Source organism: Vigna unguiculata, chromosome 6, assembly GCF_037176805.1.
Source record: "Vigna unguiculata cultivar grain cowpea cultivar isolate G323 ecotype 2 chromosome 6, ASM3717680v1, whole genome shotgun sequence".
In the NCBI taxonomy this organism is placed as follows: domain Eukaryota; kingdom Viridiplantae; phylum Streptophyta; class Magnoliopsida; order Fabales; family Fabaceae; genus Vigna; species Vigna unguiculata.
In genome coordinates, this window is record NC_140797.1 from 45199504 (window position 1) to 45221173 (window position 21670).

At 30.3% G+C, this 21670-nt stretch overlaps 3 protein-coding genes across 4 annotated transcripts; 2 read left to right on the forward strand and 1 right to left on the reverse strand.

The window, feature by feature from the left end:
• Positions 1-5918: 5918 nt before the first annotated feature.
• On the reverse strand, positions 5919-8410 carry LOC114186653 (uncharacterized). Its single transcript, XM_028074623.2, has one exon. The coding sequence runs from the start codon at positions 7930-7932 to the stop codon at positions 6517-6519; it is 1416 nt and encodes a 471-aa protein (XP_027930424.2). The 5' UTR covers positions 7933-8410; the 3' UTR covers positions 5919-6516.
• Positions 8411-12575: 4165 nt separating this feature from the next.
• LOC114186654 (uncharacterized) lies at positions 12576-13513 on the forward strand. The gene has a single exon (XM_028074624.2). The coding sequence runs from the start codon at positions 12641-12643 to the stop codon at positions 13391-13393; it is 753 nt and encodes a 250-aa protein (XP_027930425.1). The 5' UTR covers positions 12576-12640; the 3' UTR covers positions 13394-13513.
• Positions 13514-17154: 3641 nt separating this feature from the next.
• DEG5 (DEGP protease 5) lies at positions 17155-21579 on the forward strand. Of its 2 annotated transcripts, XM_028076098.2 has the most exons (8): positions 17157-17455; positions 17568-17717; positions 18073-18135; positions 18270-18359; positions 19185-19307; positions 19591-19678; positions 20448-20522; positions 21386-21579. In XM_028076098.2, the coding sequence occupies exons 1-8, from the start codon at positions 17228-17230 to the stop codon at positions 21490-21492; spliced, it is 924 nt and encodes a 307-aa protein (XP_027931899.1). In that variant the 5' UTR covers positions 17157-17227; the 3' UTR covers positions 21493-21579. The 2 variants fall into 2 exon arrangements, with proteins under 2 accessions (XP_085531300.1, XP_027931899.1); XM_085675174.1 differs by lacking the exon at positions 18073-18135 and having other exon boundaries at positions 17155-17455.
• The last annotated feature ends 91 nt before the right edge of the window (positions 21580-21670 follow it).

Consider the following 21670-nt stretch of genomic DNA (forward strand, 5'->3'; position numbering starts at 1 on the left):
TTTTGGAATTGATGGGATACCTTAACCTTATGACTAGTCTCGAGGAGAGTTTGGAAGAGACAAACCTTCCACTGAAGAAGGCTAAAAAAATGCTTATAACGTGAGAAATGACTTTGTATTCCAAATCAGCTTTAATTTTGTATTCTCTAAAATTCTTTTATTTTATTTTCTTAAATTTCAACTTATTTAGATAATAATTTAGCTTTTTAATGATTAAACATCTCTTTACACAATAATATTTTATATTTGTGTGTATTTAAAAATGATTTATTTTTTTTGAAAATGATTAATATTTACACTAAGAATCTTATTTATTGTTTTATTTTGTTAGAATATCACTTACAAACTCAGCATAAGATGACTAAAGAATCACTAAACTTTAGAAACAATAATGATATTAATTAACAAGCTTTATATAAATTCTTATGTAATAATATAATTTAAATTTTGATGTAATAGTGACCTAGTTTTACATAAAATAAAAATGATAAAAAACAAAGAAATCATAACCATGGATTCCTTTGAACTGTCAAAAATGAAAGTTTCCTCTGAACTATCACGCAGTAACCGTTGATTACTCAAAAGAACAAATAAATGATAACAAGCATAAAGGATTTATCACGTGCCAAATTTGTTCGGCCGTGTTTGGTACAACGACAACAGACTATCAATTTGTGGTATTTGCAAGGTACTGCAAAGTGCAGTCCGACCAACACTTCTTAGCAGCCACCAGTTTCCATCTTCTATTCTATATATATGTATATGATTAATTAAATAAGTTTATATCATCTATAAAATATATCATTAAAATTTATATCTCTTAAATACTTGTAATATTCAATAATGTATAAATTCGATTTTAACTACAATTTTATTATTTTAAAATTAATAACATGAATTGTCCTGAGAACATATTAGTGTATGACATTATTACGTAACATTATTAATTAAAAAAAAAAAAAATCTGCTATAGGGATAGAACGTCTACTCAAATAATTAACTAACAATTTTCAAAGTCTCAAAGTTTGTTTTTTATGTTTAGTGTGTTATACGTTAATTCAATAAGTGTTATAATTAATGAGTGACAAAAGTTTCAACATTTGACTTATATTTATAGTTTTCCTCATGAGTTCTTGATTAGAGTCGGTTTAATCACAATTCAATTACCTTTTAACTATAATTACTGACATACATGTTTATGTTAATGAAACTAACTGAATCTTGACTGTGTCGCACAATTGATTGCTCAGTGTGACACATAAATTGTATAAAAGACTAGGAAGGAATCTTGTGAAAAATTCAATTTATGGCAACCGATAGAGATTTTTGGTGAAGCGTGGTTTACCATGCAACTTATTGAACCACATAATTCATGTAAAGGTCTCAGATGAAATCCTATATATGAAAGTCCAATTGTTAGTAATTGAGAGATGTCTCACATGACACACAGTTCACTATACAGTTTGTCATCAACTTATATCAACTGATCTTATATAATCTTATTGTCCATTTAGTAAAATAATAATCATCATGATCATTAATCAAATTCGTGTATTAAACATTAAAAATAAAAATAGCCTTTAGATATAGATCACATATATGACATCTTCTGTAACAAAAATTTTCGTACGTAAACATAAAACGCATAATTATAAAAATATTGACCAAATAATTATAAGTCAAACTCATTTGATTCATCTTCTGTTATCGTTAAAAAAAAAAGAAAAAAAAATCCTGTACTACCTACCATAAAACTAAGATTACCTAATCAACTATGTCGTACTTTTAAGTTTTAATGTTCTTCAATTAAAAACTCTTACACGCATGGTTGAATGATTAATCAAAAGACAAGTTAATAAAATAATAAATACTACCTCAGTTTTTTTCATATGTTATAATCATGATAGTTATCCTGGTAGAACTGATAAAAAGGTAATTGGATATTATTTGTGAAATAACTTGTACTCATGATCATTAGAATCTTTTACTCGCTTAAGTTTATAAAGTAAGTTATTACTAGATGACTTGATATGATTTATTAATGTAAGAACATGTATTGCATGAATGATTGAAATAAGTTTCATAGAGAGCAGATTTATTTTTTGAGATAGCAACTCGTCTACATACTATTGCATACTTGTGACTGGTAGGTTTAAAAAAGTGAGAAAAAAAAGAAGTTGAAAGCACCATGTTGAAGTGAATTTATGCTAATTAGCATCCAGCTAATGTACAAGTACATCTAAACCAAATTTAATTTCACAGAAAAATTCTAAATAAAAGGATACTGTTACGTGTAATTTTTTTTATTTAAAAATCGAAATACCAGTAAAATTAGGATGACAATGAATGGATTAGGATTGATTATATCATGTTTCTCACGATAAAAAATCATTCATTTCTTATTTTTATATCTAAAAAGTATAATAAAGAATGTCAGAAGTACCATGTAACTAGAGATAAGATAATTTTATAATATACAAGTGAAGTGCAAATTTTATTTTACAAGTTGGTTTGTGAGTCTTGAGTTAAGCCAAAATCTCATTCTTTAATATATTAGAGTAGAATAGTGAGGAATGAAGATGAGTTGTGCTCATAGAAAAATACCATTAATACTTTTGTTTCACAAAACTTATTAATCAAACCTTCCTGGTATAATTTTTATTATCTGTGCAGCTAAAATATTGTGTAAGTCTATTAAATAAAATACCATATCAAAGTCAATTAACACACATTTTTTAGTGGTGGGTGCTAATAGTGGTTACCATTAAAATACCATTTCATTCCGGAATAAAATTGATTTGAAATTAAAGTTTTTTATTCTAAAATGTGCTACACGTTACTTCTTTGAGTGAAAAGAGAATCACTTTGAGTGAGTGGCATAGTTTTATGTTCAAACTCATCCAAAGAGTCTAAAGTGCTTTTGTGAAGTCAACATCCATCATTAGAATGAGAATGGCACAGTTTTGCAATTTTAAATGTGAGCAAAGAAAACAAATTCATATATGAATATGGGATTAAGTACATAGTGAAACTCTTCTTTGTGTAGCTTTCAAAATCTATTCAAGGTATTGAGATAAAAAAAAACATCAATTGCAATTTTGGTGTAAAAGAAATATGTGACTTGCTTGAGTAAGAAATAACATACCAAAATCGGGTATAAAATTCCAATTAATGAGTAAGTCAAAAATGCAGAGGGGAATCAAAGGTTTATGATGTATCAAAATGTAGATTTTTTTTTCTTCAAAATAATACTTTTTTAATGAAAAATTCTTTAACTATGTTCTCCGAAATATTATTTTCCTAAATAAATCTGTTTAATGTAAAAGAATTTCCTTTTTTTTGTTTTTTTAAATAAGAAAGAAAAATTAAAAAAAAAATTAAAATTAAAATTACAGACAAGCAATTTAAAATATTGAATTTAAATGTTAATTATATTGGGTCTTTTAATTTACTTTCGTGCTAATAAACAAGTTAAATTATAAATTATATGACAAGTATCTAAAACTATCTATATGAAATTTGATGACTATTAACGACTGAGTGAAGAAAGTGTGCAACTACATAAATAATTATTTCTCCTGCACTATATATCTTATAAATATATTATTAATATTTATTTTTTTCTGTTATAATAAAAAAATCATTAAATATAATAATATTAAAATACAAAATTATTAACTTTATATAATTATATTTTGTTCTTTTTTCAATTTAAACAATATTATTTTTCACTTTTTTTCCATCATCACATGCTAGCTAAGCTTATGTATTTATTATAAGCTATTGTTTTTTTTAATAAAAAACCATTAAAAGTTTGCATTTAGATGTGTTTAATACCAGATGAATAAAAATAATAAATCATATATTTGATTTATTAGGTAATTTGTATTTAAGTTTTAGAAATGATTTAAAATAGGCCAAAATTCTTATATTAAAATCATATTTTAATTTTTTTATAACTTAAAAAAAATGCAAGTTATCATAACGTACTCAGGTTTTTGAAGTGTAAATTATGCGGCCTTGGGCTTAGTCACAGGTCCAAACAGAGACCCAATCTAACACATTTGGTTCGAGCTGGATCAGTCATGGAACTTTATGAGAGTTTTGTTTTTTTCACATCCTTATTTACTTTTTTTTAATATAACTTTTTAATAAATTTTAAATTGTGTAAATTATATGATTTATAAATTATTTTTAAATTTGAAAATTCAAAAAGGACAAAATCTCTTTCAAAAATGAGAATTTTTTTTTTATATGGAAGTGCAAGAAGAAATACATGGAAGGATTTTAGCATCTGCACCAGCTATATACCTGTTCTTCCCATAAACCTAACATATAGATGTTGTATAATGTGTTTTTGTTTAGTTTTTCTCTCAATAACAGTAAAATCAAATAGCTGAAAAAGAAAATTACAAACCAGAAACTTCTCCATTAATGGAATATCAAAACTGTAATTAATTTAATTTGAAGCATTTGGAATTTGTAGATAAAAACTCACAAGCAATTGTCAGAATTTTCCCAAAACTTTTCTGTTTGATTTGAAAACACTTGACTACCTTAGATCATCAAGATCATCAAGTCATAGCAAATGTTTTAGAAAAATATAAATTAAAACAAGTTTTTACTGCATCAAATCTCTTTTCAGATTCAGTTGTTGCTGCACAAACATGGTCTGCATTTTCACTCGAAAGAAATTACTGTTCTACAAGATATTACTGTATACGTCTTCATCTACCTTAAACATGTTGTCCTTTTGGATTCTCCTTTCTCAGAATTTTTTTTACCCCATAATAAAAGAATATTTTACTCTGAAAGTAATTTTAAAAACATTATTTATTACTTTCTCCTAATCTAATGAATGATTTTTATAGTGAGAATACGGAAAACAATTCTTTCTCAGAGTACCAAATTAAAGAATAAGAATCATAGGTAACTGTTTTTCTATCTATTGTTTTTGTAGTTGTCATTGGAGCTATTTTTCCTCTTACTTTTGTACTGTTATAGTTTTGAAAAAAATTTAAACTAATTTGTAAAAACTATATATAATTTTTAAATCCCGTGAATGACTGCGTTTGTCTGGAAAATTGTAGTCAAACACTGACAATCACCTCGGTATGCATAGGAGTAACATTTATCTGCAAATTGAACATAATTCTTCAGTGATTAAGCACACACTAATTAAAGGCCCAATTGTTTTTTTTTTTTAATTTGAGAAAAAACTTTACTAACATTATTAAATCTATTTCTAAAAAACACATAACAATTTTTTTGTTCTTTTATTAAAAAAATCAATTATGCTGCAAACTTAGAAAAACGTAATCCTAATGTTCTATAAGATGAATGGACTCCACTAAAAACAAAAAGAAACTGGTCCAGACCCATCAAAGAGGTCCCCACACAGCTATTATAGGTATATTGGTTCAGACAAAACTTGCATGCGTACAAGGATGACATTGACAACTCTATTCTTCTCATGGTACTCCCAAACAACATTCATTTAGGTCTACCTAGGTACATTTTGAATGTTAACCCCTCCTCAGATCAATTAAGGGTTCATCCATTACATATTATAATTTATAAATAGGAGAGAGGATGGTTAGAGCCCAAAAAAGTAGTTAGACAAAAGATTCACACTGTGTTTTGGAAACTGATAAAAAAACAGAGAGAGTAACTGTTTGAAACATGAAAAATATAAACTTTTAGTTTCTAATAAACAAATTTGAGATGTTAAAAATCTTATGTGGAATGTGAAATGAAGCGCACTGTGCAATGTTAAATTATATCTGTAATGTGAAAAATATTATATGAAAAGTGCAACCCAAAGATACAATGAATTAAGAAGAATAATTTGAATTGATGGCTTATCATTTAGTATTGTTTGATATCTTAGAATGGCATTTAATGCGGTACACAGGATATTACAAAAGTCTGGCAATTATATAAAAAAAGATCTTCAGAATGCGAAGTAGATGGGAGGGAACAAGAAAATAGGGACCATGCACTTTTTCTTTTTATTTTTTCTTGTGCTGTATTCTACACAAGTACTCATTGTGTTGAAACTTTGCATGTTGCAGGTAAAGATTGGGAATTTTTCTTACAAGATTCTCTGAGCCTCCCTCTCTACCAAAACAAGTTCTGAGGTGTGCATTTTTTTTTAATGTTGGCAGCAACAAGGGTGGTTGCAGCAAGCTCATTTATATCAGACACCGACAGTACTGTGTCCCTGCCACTCTTTCTAAAGGCTGCTACAGACAACAACACTGGGGATAGGACTTGGGAGTTAAGACGGAGCCTTTCCCAAAAGATACAAAAATCAAACACAAAGCTCCAAATGTGAATCTTTAGCTTTCACAGTTGCATGCAACCAGTCCTATTAGTTGAAGCCGGTAATGGCGACACCATTACAGTGAAATTATTGATTTTTTGTTTATGTGAATAATTTCCATGAACACTACACATGAATGAAGTTTTTGATGTGGATTTGAGTAAAGCATTTTACAAATTACATTCCAAGTGTCACAAGAACAAATTCAGGAAACCATGGATAAAACATAAAACCAAGGAAACAAACATGACTTGTGTATCCAGCCATGATGAACTTGAACTTATGTTGCTTTGGTAGAACGATGGCTTGATACCTGCAGGATCTTCTGGTGGTCCTTCAGCAAAAGTTTTGCCATTTCTTGGCTTGGTATTTGCACAAGAGGGGATTTCCAAATATGAAGACAGGTTCTTCTTCTTTGTCTGATCACTGATACAAAGTTCAGTGTTTCCTCTTACATCCAACCTTTTACCAAGTTTTGTAATGAACTCATCAGGGAGCTGAAGAACTCCATCCAGCATGTTCTGGCTGATGTTCAGTTGATCCAAGTTAGGGAGCAAACCAAGGTTTGGAGGAACTGGTCCACTGAGAGTGTTGTTATCAAGGGAGAGAGCTGTAAGGTTCGTGAGAGATGACAAGGAATTGGGTATGGAGCCAATCAATCCACACCCTGAGAAGCTCACTGACTTCAGCTTGGAAAGGTTCCCTAAGAAGTGGGGAATCTCTGATTTGATGGGGTTGTCATCAATGAGAAAATATTCTAAAAGCATCAAGTTTGACAGGGTTTCAGGAATCGACCCACCAATGAAATTATGACTAAGATCAAGCAAGACTAACCCCTTCATGTTCCCTAAATCAGGAGGTACTTTTCCTGTAAGCACGTTTGAGCTCAAATCCATCTTCCTAAGAACTTGAAGTTTCCCAAGTGAGCTAGGAAGGTTCCCTTCAAGCTCATTCCAACTGAGGTCTAAAATGGCAATACTTTTCAAATCTCCAATTTCCTTGGGGATTTCACCACTGAAGTTATTATAACTCAGGTCAAGTTGCTCCAAACTCACCAAACCACCAATCTCTCTTGGAATGTTTCCCTTGAAGCTGTTCTGAGACAGGCTCAGAACTCTAAGACTAGTAACACCACCCAAAGTTGGAGGTATTTCTCCAGAGAGTGCTGGATTAGACTGCAGAGCGAGGTGTTCTAAGGTAGAGAAAGGGCCAAAGAGAGTTGAGGATAGATTGACGGGTGAAGCAACAAAACAGTTAAAAATTGAAAGTGTTTTCAAATAAGTGAGTTTGAGCAAGGAGTTAGAAAGGTAAGCAGAAAACTTGCAAGGTGGGGAGAGTATATCAGGACCAATGTGGATCTTTGTGACATGAAAAAATGGTGGGTCATTGCTAACTTCACAGCCAACTCCAGGCCATGGGGTGTCAGTACATGGCTGAGGATGTTCTTGGGCCCAGTCAGGATCATCCAGAAGAGCATCCATCACTTCAAACAAACCCAACAACTCCTCTTCCATTACCATTTCTTCAGCATGTACATTGCTTTCCATTCCCACCACTCCACAAGCAAACAAAAGGAACACAACAAGGAGAAGAGACAGAGAAGCCATTTGAGAGTATGCGTGAGAGGTACAAGAAGAAGGCAAGAGGCACTTGCTCTATATGAGGTGAGGTTACTTGAATAGTGTTGATGGCAAAGGGGAAGAACGTAAAGGGGATTCTAGGGATCTCATTTTTTGTGTGTCAGCAGCGAAGCCTGCAAAGAAAAAGCCAAGACTTGCTGTCTCCCTTAGGTTCCCAAATTTGCAATTGTGAGTATGACAGTGTTAGTTTACATGGAAAAGGGATTCAACGGGAAAGACAAATCGATTACTATAAAAGGTAATATACATTTCCAGAACAGTTTAATGGTTAATGCATAAAAATGACACCACTGTGTAAGCCTGCAACAAAAAAAGTAAAGTAAAAAGAGATGAACAACAACTCAGACTCATAACCTACATTCTTTGTCTCTTCAATCAATCACCTTATGAAAGGCAAAACCTTTTTCAGTTTTTGAACCACCCAAACAAAAAAGGTTATTTCTTTACCCAGTTAACTGCTATTTTTTATCCCTTTCTCAGTGTACGATTATGAACTACTCATCCTCTTCATCTTCGACACTTACCTTATTTAACACTTTTATTTATCACTAAAATTCTGAAAGAAAGTTTTAACTTCAAATTAAGCCAAATTCCCTCGTGTCGTATTACTAGTAGTACAGTACCACTGATACTAATATACCATTAATATTCGAGTATTTGGCATCCAAATCCGGGTTGAACTAAACATGGTTTTCTTTATTCCTTTTTATTCTATATATGCTCATAGTTCTTTCTTTCTCTTTTTTCTTTTCTACAAATTTACTCCTATACTTTAGATATGAATACTCAATCTTAAATTAATATTTTGGACATCAACTCTCCCTTCCAGTTAAGGCATGTGACTTTCATTGTCCTTTGTATCTCATTTATTCTTTTCACATTTGTTTTTGAGATTTTAATAATCGAGTTTAATTAATTTAACTTTAAGCATGTCATAAACTACAACACACAAAGATTGTCCAATAATTTATTTTAATTTTCTTAAATCTATTTTATTTTATTTTATTCCTATATATGAAAGTAAGATCTTTACTATTCAAAATATAATATTTTATTTTTTTAAGATACATGGTTTGTCATAATTGAATAAAATAAGACTTTTTTTATCCCCTGAATACTCTTTTTTTTTTTAATTTTTAAAAATGTTTCAAGAAAATTAGTTACTGTAAATTTATTTAATGTAAAATATTAAAATATTATCAAACTTGAAAAGGCTTTTTGTTTGGGCTCCGATGAATGGCGGACTAAGGCCCGGAAAGCATGGGTCGCGGTTTTCAAGGTTTTACTTCACATGTTTGAATCAGCAGTGATCGGGGTTAGATATTATTGTATTAGTAATTTTGTATTAATAAGATTTTATTAGGGATTAAATTCACGTTTAGAGTTTAGACCATGCAATACAAATTATAAGGGATATTGAATTTATTAATTATGTCTTCATCTAATTACAATCAACTAAGCACAATTGCAATTATATTGAATCTTGTGCCCTATAATTATACACTCTCATAATTTTCTTACATTATTGAAAAGAATATCATAACCATTAATTCCATTTGTGGAGTTCTAGTGATTTGTTTGAAACCCTTGATGATGTGACCATTAAGGTAAAAAAATAATACAATATTTCCACGTATATTCATAGCTTTGAAAAAAGAGAGAGTATGTTTGTACCGTAGAAGTTAATGAATTTAGTATTTTAAGTATCAAACTACAAACCCATTATATTCATATTTTTCAAAAATAAAATATGCCCCTTTTATTTGTTGAGTTAGAAGTCTAGCATAATCTTGATTGCAAAATTTTATGATAATAACTCAACTCAAGGGAACCATATTTAGGTTAGAGCAATGCAATTTATAACGAAAGAAAACAATACCCAATAAATACTTTCAAAATAAAATAAATAATTTTAGTTAAAAAAAATTAAGAATTTAGTAATATTTCATTAAATCTTGAAGGCTGTAAAATAACAATAATTCATCATTACAATAACAGTTATATTTTTATTCTGGGAACAATTATTAGGGTGATGATATGGAATTATTGGAAGAATGAGTACGAGATGATGAGGTAACGATAGTATTGAAAGAAGTATGTAATATATTTTAAGATATTATGATTAAAATCTTTCATAGATTCGACAGAGACGTGAAACTTCAATGAATTTAAAGTATTTTATTCCTAATAACTTTTTTTAATTCAGTAGTAAATTTTGAATGTTTTCACCTGTGTGATGAGAAACACCTTTCATATGAGTAATCATAAAATATTAGGTTATAAAGCGAGTAAAAATAAAACTAATTTAAAATGGTTTGATCGAAGTTTTAAACACAATAATTTATTCGTGAATAAAATCTAATCAATCCCATCATAGAGACAAACCCAAAATCATGTTGGCCTCTCTTTCATCAGTGATATACACAATGGACAAAACATCATCAAAACAGACGAAACCACATCTTTATCTTGCTGTTCTTGCTCTGTCCTACACTACAACAAATTTCAATTAAATGTAGTTTTATAATTAAGGTACAATCTTTTTGATGATTTGATCACGCAACAAAGAGATAATTAACCAATTATAAATCGACAAAGCTTTTACCAATTCTAACCCACAAGTTCTTGCTCTCCAACATTGAGGTAAATAAATTAACACCAAAGACCCCAGTAAGCAGAAGTATTGAAGAGATTTAATGCATATATATGACCTATAAATTGAAGGAAGTTCTTATGGAATAAAGTTTCAAGATTTTCGTGCCACACAATCTAATGTCACCATCGTGATGTTGGGTGCAACTATATTTAAACTCGTGAAACAGAGCAAAGGTGTTGGCCATAGACGGTAAATGATGACTAAATGAATTGGGAGCGAAGCCAAAACCTTGGGGCTGCTCAAGGAGATTTTGCCACATGTTGGTGATTTTAAGGTTCCATGCTTCATGTTCTAAGCTTTGAACCTTATAAAAAACGAGAAGAGTTGTTGGAAAGGACCCACAAAAACCATTATATTGGCCAAGACGAACAAGAGTTACGCAGACTTTGGTAAATGATTGTTTGGATTTTGGTTTTTGTTTATTTGTCATAATTCAAGAATCCTGCGGATAAAGATACACCTAGCTAGCCACCTAGGCACACCATCCATAACTAGTCATCTTCTTCATCATTCATAGGAATCTCAAAATCTGGTTTCATCGCACAAGTGTCTATGTGGGTTATATCATATTCACACACGTTCCAACATTTCCTTCAATCATTTCTGTTACTTTCACTTTCACTACTATACTACAACATGGGGAATATCTAATTACAAATTATTTCTGTTTCTATTCTTAGCACAAACTTTAGCTGTATTGTATAGTTATGGCTATTTTATTTCTTAAATCATGATAAATTTACTTAAAGTTTTAAGAAAATTAATATTCTTACAGACAAATGATTATGTGTCAAGAGATGGCGAGAGAAAGAATACAGGTCTTTTTAATATAACCTTTTTTTTAAAATTATTTGCCATTGATGTATCTTGCACAATATGTAGATTTGCATATAAGTTGACACAAAACGCCTACTTAATATATATATATATTATATACTTTAGTAAAATATAAAGCAAAACATCACAGAGAATTTTATTATGACAATTAATATATATGATATATGAACGAATTATATAATAATGAAATGCATAGGTTCATCAATGTCTTCCATGTATACATTCTAGAGAATTCTTCAAGCTATGTACTTCTATATACAGTTCATGCTCACTTCTGTTATTTTAATCTTTGAAAACCAATAAATAAACCATCTCCAATGGTAATGAAACAAGCAACATAATATCAACTTAATAACTCATAAAAATAACTTTTCGGCTTGCCTTGTATAAAGTTTGGTTTGATACGGTCCGTGTATGAGGACTTATTAAATTAATTATTTATCTAAGAACATGATAATTGCTGAATCAACACTTGCCTTTGAACAATCAATGCTTACTTATCATGCATGACGTTGTGATATCTTGACTTCCTCTTGTTGCCAAATTCCTTTTCATTTTCGTTCCAATAGTTTTTAGTTTTCATAGCTATCATGGAAAATAATTGAGAGAAAACTAAGCCAAATTACCTAAAACCAGATACCAAAAGGCACATCTTAGACATTTTTTATTGTTGAACTCACCCAGATATTGGTAACTATTCTATAGCTATCATGTCAATTGTACCTGTAATTTCTCACGTGAATACGTTATTAAGTTTTATATTTATATATAGTTGAACAACACATTCTTCTCCGTGAATTTAGTGCCTACGTAGATTTGTCCACTGCACAGAACTAAGATCATTATTAAGATAATTCATGTATCATGTTATTAACAAATACAGGTGGAGCCAATATTCAACTCAAACACATCATAGGTGTTAAATTATTCACCAAATTAGCTGGCACATTTTTTGCTCAACATTTATTGGATCATCACTCAAAACGATTCAAATGGAAACAAAAATTGTCACTGTAAGGGTAGATTTGTATTTGTAAGGGATTAATCATTTGATACTTAATCATATGAATCAAACATTATATATATATAAGCTCTACAGAACTCATTTGAACTCCCACCAAACCTCGATTTATACACACTCAGAAAGCTTCACACACTCCTGTCACTTCCATAAACTCCTGCATGGCCAAATCACTATATCTAGAGCAAGATTTCAAACCAAAAGTTCATACCCCTGGAACAAAAAATCTATCTTTCTTTGCCTCTATGTTCTCCCTTTTCATCTACGTATGTGTCTTTTATACCTTCAACCTATCTCCCTATTCTCTCCTCAACAACAACATCTTCTGGTTTTTCATGTCCAACACCCTCATTCTCATCATTGCTGCTGACTATGGAGCCTCCAAAAAAAAACAAGATCTCTATGATGAGTATGTCCAACATAGTCAACCACGAAACTGTGCCTCCTCGTACGTACCCAAATATGATGAACAAGTTCATAAACAATGCATTAACCCAAAAAAAGAGCTGGGGCGTAAGCTGTTAGAGGAGAAGAAAGAAACTGTCTCTGATCAAAATATCCCAGAACGTGTACTTGAAATTGTGGCGATAAGCCAGCCTAAAAAATCTATTAAATTTTCCCGTGAGAAAAGGTGTGCACTTCATTTGCATGAGGGTGATGAAAAGATTGAGGAGAAAGCAATTCCAGCAAGAATTTACCGGCGAAGTAAATCTGATAGATCCAGCAGAGTGAAGCATGTAGTGAATGAGGAGAGAGTGAAGATGGTGCAAAGATCAGAGACTGTGAAGGTAAAAGTGAAGGTTGAAGAAGAAAATGAGTTTTCTAAGATGTCAAATGAGGATCTTAATAGGAGGATAGAGGAGTTTATTCATAAATTTAAATCTCAGACAACTAGCAATGTCTATCAAATTTAGAAAATCTGCGTTAGAAAATCCAAAAAATTTTGCGTTGTAGCTTCTGTACTTGTTTTAAATGCTGTCTTATGGCATAGACCTGTTTCACATGTTGAATATCGTTTTGTGTTTGTGAAACAATCTTAAATATTTGTGTTGTCCATTTAGTTTGGAGTGTATATACACCTGCAGTTTCTTCTCATCATCACCATTTCTCGTATAAATTAGTATAAACATGGAGATTTAAACTGATAAGCTTCCACTAATTCACAGAAATGAAATTGTGACCAGAAAATGAGAGATAGATATTTGTTGTTGAAGTGGTGCAAAATGAGCAATATTAAGATTTTGAGAAGTTATGTTGATTGAGGTAGTGTGGGTCTTAATCTATGTATGAGCATGCATCTTTGTTGTGCATTCGTGTAAAAGGTGAAAGCGACGGTTGAACAAACAATTATGATTTGTATGCAATGTGTACACGTTTGAGACGGCTTCAATTAGAACTACTCAATGTATTGCTATTTTAAAATGGTTATTACTAGACTTCTTTGACCTTGTTTTTTTTTTTATAAATTTTCATTTTTCTTGAATCATAAATTCTTAAACTGTTTAAAATGATTGAAATTGATTAAAGAGAGTTGAATTTGTTAATTGATACTTATTGTATAATATAAATTTTTTCCTTTTAAAATTTATATTGTTGTTCTTATTGAAAATTGTTGAGGAGTTCTTTGTATCAGACTACAAGTGTTAAGTATAGTTTGGATCGGATTTCAAATGTAATTAGAAAAAAAAAAATCTACTTGTAGAAAATTCTTAAATGACTATAAAATATGAAGGGATATGAGAGAGTGGGTACTTAAATACCATATTGATTATTTATAACTTTAAGGGTGCGGATTAACATACTATATAAAAAATAAAGATAACTTGTATACAATATAAACTATTTATTTATACAATTTTAATTTTGAAAGCACCAGCTATAATAATTTAGTTTTTATATAATTATAACAGATGGAAGTTAATATTGTAACAACTTAAATTACCAATTAGAGCATTTTATTTGAATACTGTAGTTTTTTCAAATTCAATTACTAGAAGTGGGAAAAATCTAGAATACGAATACTCTAGTCTGACAAATAATTTTAAAATGAACATTTAATGAGAGCTTTTTTCAGTTATATAGTCTTATTTTTTGTGACGTTTTATTGGATTATGTAGCCAATATGTAGAAGAGTTAGTTAGTGCAGCGTAAAAAAGTTTCTTATAGAAACACTATCGAATTTATTTTCCCTAAACAACATACTTTAGCTTTTATGCATTAAATACTACACTTTTATTTGCTCTAATATTCAGAATTCGATTTTTAGGAACTGAATTCTGAACATGTTTTAAGATTAGCACGCTTTTTAAATAGAAATATCAAAAACATATTTAGGACTTTTTTTTTGTTTAAATCAAATTCTGAACTATTGGAATAAAAACATTTTAATTGAGTAATAAAAACCATAATTAATGTACTCTTTGAGAAAAGGAAATATTGCATGGTGCTATTTGCCTAAAAAGTTCAATAGTGCAAGTTTTGAAAGCATTATGATTATGAGGCGAGGTTTAGTGCTAAATAAAGTTAAATATTCTAGTGCTACACTGAGTGGTTGGCTTCCAATTAAGAAAGTCTTTGTCCTATAGTTTATGTGTTAAATATTTATTCATGAGTTTTTTTTTTTTTTTTTTTTGAGACCTTTTAGACTTAATTTGTCATAATTCAAGTATTTTTAAGCTTTTTACTTTTAGGATTGTGATATACAAAACAATTAGTTTGAGATCTCGTTTAGAGTCAAAAAAAAAAATAATAATATCTTATATACAATACTTACATATAATTATACTCTTTCAACAAAGTTGAAATCGGAACAATAAAAGATAATACTATTTGATAATATTTGCTATTAGTGATTTTATGGTAATGGATGATGAAATCTTAATATATTGATTTTAATTAATAATGAAAACAGACCAGTTATATTGTTGGAAAAAAATAGATATTGCTGATTCTTTATAAACATAAATATTTAATTTAATCTCAAGTGACATAAAAACTTAAGCTTTTAAGGAAAATAATGGGAAGCATATTTAGGAAAAGAAACCAACAACACTAACAAAAAAAACGATATGTCTAAAAGTCGTTTTCTACAAATACATTAGTTTTGTGCTTTTTATAATAATTTAAATTTTTATTTGTTTCTAAAAATTAAATGTACTTTTCAACGGCTATTCGCATGATCAATTAGTTCTCATTTTTTTTAAGGCACTTATAAACATGATCAATTATTTGTTTAGTACTAAATAATTGGGTCAACCAACCAATCAGTGGCATTGAATTTTAAAATTTTGTTGAAATGCTCATGTAAGCGGTGCTATGATGAGTTCATCAATTTAACTACTCCTTTAATTTCCATATTTATCCAAAATATGCATTTTAATCCTTATATCTATAAACACTACATTGTAACTACTATACAAACATGTATTTTTCTTTTTTACGTTTGAGTCTCAGTCACTAATTATAGAATAACTTTGTTTAGGCACACAAAATCAAAATTGATTATATATATATAATTTCTGCATAATTTTGTTTGAAGAAGTTAAAGGAAATAAAAATAAACAATATACATATATTATAACGAGCGTGATGGACAATAATTTCTGCGAAATGAAATCACACAATCACAATCTTTGACTTTATGAAGCTTTGAATCGTAAGAACATATTAGTTAATCAAATGTCAGTTTATGCTATTTTCAACCCTTAAATCTACCACACAGGTAAAAGCATTTTCATACAATCTCATGCGTCTTCTTCTTTGAATATCAAAGTATATTCTGTTTAATTTAACATAAAAAAACCTTTAATATTTGTCTTTTCTATGGAAATCGGAAGTAAGGTTTCATTTAACATATTCAACCAAAAACAATTCAATTTATGAATTATTTTTATTTGGACTGGTATTTCTAGATTTTTTTTATTATTTTAGTGAAACAAAAATTATATAAAACAACCTCTTCAACAAAACAAAACAGATAAATCCAAAGTGGAATATTTTTATATTCACTTTTATTCGATAAAAAGTTAGGTGTCCTAAATCAAATAACAAATATATAAAATGAATAATTTAGCTCAAAGTTAATAATGTTTCAAGTTATAAAATATAAGTAACTTAGTCTCGAGAGCTTTTGTATTTATAAAGAAATAAATAAAATAATTACAAATATTAAAAATCTTAATCCGTTTAGTTAAAAAAAAAATTAAATTTTTTACTTAGTTTCTTTATTACATTTATAAATTTTTTATTTTTTGTTTATCTATTTATATATATATATATATATATATATATATATATTAAAAAATACACTTAATTAATAAAGTAAAATATTAATTATAAAAAAAATTATTTTTTGTTTATAGCTTTTTATATAAATATTTAGTCAATTAATAAAGATGATTGTATTATACCATGCGATAGAATACAATTAATAATATCTATACATGCCTACTTTGATTTTAATAACTGGACTGGATTGTTAGAATCTAGTATGTACATGATTGGATAATTACTACGCAACATATCTCTCTTAAATTTACATGGTTATCATATTAATAAAAACATAAATATAAATTCTGAATCAACACTACATAGGATATTCCTAAAACAATAGTAAATTATTTGACATTAATATTTGTGATACAGTGTAGTTTATCTAATATTTGTTTGCAGCATTGCCAAAAGAAATAGTAAAGTAAGTGGAATCAAGAAAACACTGGTAAGGAATGGTCTTATCCGGTGTCTGAGACATGGCACTGTTTTCTCTGCAAAACAACCTTTTTCCATTGCTAATGTTAAATAGTAGTTTCTCAACCAAGACCCTCCCCTCTGTCACTACTCGTCGAGCCACCGTCTTTGGTTCCACCCTCCTTTTTCTCAATTTGTCCAATCTCAATTCAACACCCCTTGCACTTCCACAGCTTCTGCTAGATGACGAGCTTCAGCAACAAGAAGACCGTGTTGTGCAACTGTTTCAGGTAATCTCAACTTTGGTTAAATACTCATGTTGTATTTGTTCAGTATAAATGGTGATTACTTTTTCTTCTTTTGCTATTATTTTATTAAATACGGGAATTGGGATTGTCACAGGATACTTCACTGTCGGTTGTTTTCATTAAAGACATTGAATTGGCTAAAGTTCCCAAGGCTTTTTCCAAGGGAGCCGTGGTGAATGAGGACGAAGATGAAAAAGTTGAAGGCACTGGCTCGGGCTTCATCTGGGATAAATTTGGTCACATAGTAAGATAACCCAAATCAGATATAGGAAAATAGTTCGCCCCATTTGGATTTTATTCTGTTTATCGTAATTTACTGTTTCACTAGTGGAGCAGTTTTTGTTTAAAGTCTATGAAGATAGGTACCGAAAGGACAAACTTTTACTTGCAAAATGGTGGTTTCAATTGAATGAAGATTGATGACATGTGGAAAACTGTTTCATTGACTTTGAAATTCCTTTGATCATTATCAACGTAATTAGACAGTGAATAACACATTTATGCATATTTTGATTTTGACACGATATCTTAATGGCTAATAAGGAATTGTACTGATTACTGATTGTTCAGACTAGTGATGTGTTTTTGCTGGTGGACAGGTTACCAATTACCATGTTGTTTCTAAAATGGCTACTGATACCAGTGGTTTACAACGTTGTAAGGTTTTCCCTTGATGCTGTTAATTCCATTAGACTTTAATATTATATTTTTTATCAGAGAAGAATGATTATATTATATTTGTTTTAGCATTTCTCCGGGTAGCAATAGTATTGCACATTTGTACTGCTGTCTACAGGTATTCCTAGTTGATACCAAAGGGAATAGCTTTTACAGGGAAGGCAAGATAATTGGTTTTGATCCAGCGTACGACCTAGCTGTTCTGAAGGTATACATTCCAAATCCTCTTTTTTTTTCCCCTTCATTTTATTCCTTTTCAGAACACATTGTTCTTTGCTACTTCTGTGGCCTCTTCTCTATGCTCTCCACTTTCCGATCCACTATCGTGACATATCCTTGTCTGCTACTTGAACACTGGTATTCTTTAACACTGTTGTTACCATAATTGCTTTTATAGTCATGTTCGGCAAGCTGCTTTACTAAGCACATGATTTATCTTAGTTATACGGTCATTTTAGGCCATCATAATGGGAAAGCCTAAATCTTCCAGCCCAAATTACGTTTTGAGCATGTTGATATAGTATAGCAAAATTATTGTTGGCTTCAATTTTCCCTCCTAAGGTTCTAAAAAGTATTAAACAATATTGATGTTCATCAAACTGAAAGGCCAGTTGAGTAGCTAAATCAGTATCTGTCTGGTAGAAAAGATATTTTATTTATGGTGTAAAACCCATACTATTCTATCCCAGTTAAAAGGAAAAGGGAAAAAAAAGGGAAAAAAGCTCTGAATGTCTTTGACCGGAAGTATTTCTAAAGTGAATAGAAATGAAGAGTTGGTTGTGAGCTCAAAGTATTTGTAAAGACAAGGATTTAGGAGCGTACAGTAGTGAAAAATCGGTTACATAACATGAAATGAACGTTGGAAGAAATTGATGTCGCAGTCTGTGCTTTTCATTTTATACATGATAGATAGATTCTCATTTTTCTTCTTTTGTTTACCTAATAAAACCAATATATTAAGTTACATTTAACTTCTGCATTTTTCTTTCTCTTGTGTGCCACTCAGAAATGCATAAAGTTGTTCTATTTGCAGGTTGATGTTGATGGATACGAAATAAAGCCAGCTAATCTAGGTCAGTCTAACAATTTACGTGTTGGCCAAAGTTGCTTTGCCATTGGGAATCCTTATGGATATGAGAACACTCTCACTACAGGGGTAATTTTTTAATCATCTATTTCTTACATCTCTATCCATTCAGGCAAAATAGTTGTAGAAGAAGGATAATAACTTATACATAGGGCAATTATTTACGCTGGCCTATGTAAAAATTTTGTCATACTGAGCTATAGCTTCCCATATAGAACAACAATAGTTATATTTTTCAGAATAACCATTTTGAGTCACGCGCAGGCACTGGATTTTAGCAGTAATAGTAAGTTCTGATGCTCCAAAAAAGTATAATGTGATCATTCTGTATTGTCTGATGTAAATTATGCAGGTGGTCAGTGGTTTAGGCCGCGAGATACCTTCACCAAATGGAGGGGCCATCAGAGGAGCTATTCAAACTGACGCAGCAATTAATGCTGGTAACCTAACCTTACCTTAATCGACGTTCATAGTGTTAGGACCTCAACCTCCTCTAAGTAAGAGTCAAGGAATGTGGGTAAACTGTAGTTTGTACTCTAATTCATTGCATATCAATCAAAATGGTCACTTCAGTTTTTCCCCTTTACTCTACAACTTGGGCATGGATCGAGAGGAGACTACGTAATATTAACCTTTCAACCTCTCTTCTCATCATGATTTTTAAAATATGTTCTGTCCATGTAATATCAGTTATGGATGTGATTTGATTAGTTAAGCTAAATTCATTTCGAAGCTATCAGAGCAGCTGCAAGACTGAAACAAAATTGCCTTTATTACCCAATGGTTTTGGGTTAATTTACCAGATCTTCTGCAAAAGGACACGGGCATCAACAATGCTAGCCAGTTATCTCCATATCTAGTACAGATGGCTGCATTATTCTTGGAAAATATAATGCCTAGTGAGATCAACCTCTGCAGATTCACTTCTTTCTACCTAAATGGGGGAAGAAAATATATAGTTCTGAAAATAATATTGGTTAGAAACGTTTTACTTAGAGAAATTATTAGATCTATTTCTGTCCCTGTTTCCATGTCTTATGTAATATTTAAGACATGACTTTATTGTTTACTGAAATGCCAAGTTTTAGATGGTATTGTTTGTTACAACTCTTAGGATTAACAAAATTATTTTGGAGTTAAGTATTTTCTTAAGTTGCTGTTGCACGAGATTATGTAGGTATAATCTTATATGTGCACGAATGTGACCAGGAAATTCAGGGGGACCATTGATCAACTCGTATGGCCATGTTATTGGAGTAAACACAGCTACCTTCACTAAGAAAGGTAATAAGAAACTATTACTTTTATCAATATACTTTCGTAACACTGTAAGGAGGGAATAAGAGACTCATGCTTTTAGCCTGAATTAGACAGGAAATTTTGTCTTAAATAATAATGTTATTATTTCTTCCTTTGCATAATTTATTGTTGCAAAACTCCAGTACATCATATTTATTTAAAAGATAGTTGGAGAGAAGAAGCTGCAACACAATTTAAGTCTAGAAAATTGAGATTACCTTTTCTTTATCTAGTATCTTGCTTCCAAAAGAATGGTGTTGAGTTAGGTAATGAACTCACATATTCATCATCACCTTTACTTTTTTTCTTTATTTTCTAAAAGAGTAATCAGTTCTTAGAATTTTGTTCCCTTTTATTTCATATGTATATCCGCTCGATTTAGGAATCTATTTCTTCCACTGAACCTGGTAGCAATGCCAATCTGTCGAATATGTATACGTTAGGATCAATTCTAGTTCTAGGAATTAACATGAAACTCAAAGAAGATAGAGAAGAGAGGGAATCTTATGAAAGAAAGGGTTCTGAAATAATTACTTGATTGTATTAAGTGTTTTACCAGAGGAGAAAACTGTCTGTGTATCAGTTAATACTCGGCCACTTATAGCTACTAACTAACCAACTAATTGTAACCCCTCTCACCATACATCTTATTTCATATCTGTACCCAGTTAAATTTCCATTACTTTAACCTAAATAAGAAATTAATTTATCGTTCCTCTTCATTTCAGAAACATTATCTAAGCTCTGTTATTTTGGTGGAAAGCAATATCAAAGCTAAATTAGAATAATTTCTTCTACTAGATTGTTATGTTTGAATAATGATTTTTGCTCATTTTGATTCATTTCAGGGACTGGAATGTCGTCAGGTGTTAACTTTGCAATTCCCATTGACACAGTCGTCAAAACTGTTCCATACCTTATTGTCTACGGAACACCTTATAGTAATAGGTTTTGATTGTTCATGTAACATTCTATAAAACCTGAACTTTGAATATCATTTTTACATTCAGTGAAATACCATGTCTGTTCTAAAGCTAAACAAGTATCCTCTCTTCTAAATCTGTAAATTTTGTCACTACCTTTCTAGCATTTCAAAGGTTAAAAATAAATCACTTAAAGGACAAACCTCTTTC

Coding starts and splice junctions, on each gene's coding strand:
- DEG5 (XM_028076098.2), top strand. CDS start 17,228: ATGGCACTGTTTTCTCTGCAAAACAACCTTTTTCCATTGCTAATGTTA. Junction 19,308..19,590: donor AGAACACTCTCACTACAGGG/GTAATTTTTTAA, acceptor TAAATTATGCAG/GTGGTCAGTGGTTTAGGCCG. Junction 19,679..20,447: donor TGACGCAGCAATTAATGCTG/GTAACCTAACCT, acceptor GAATGTGACCAG/GAAATTCAGGGGGACCATTG.
- LOC114186653 (XM_028074623.2), bottom strand. CDS start 7,932: ATGGCTTCTCTGTCTCTTCTCCTTGTTGTGTTCCTTTTGTTTGCTTGT.
- LOC114186654 (XM_028074624.2), top strand. CDS start 12,641: ATGGCCAAATCACTATATCTAGAGCAAGATTTCAAACCAAAAGTTCAT.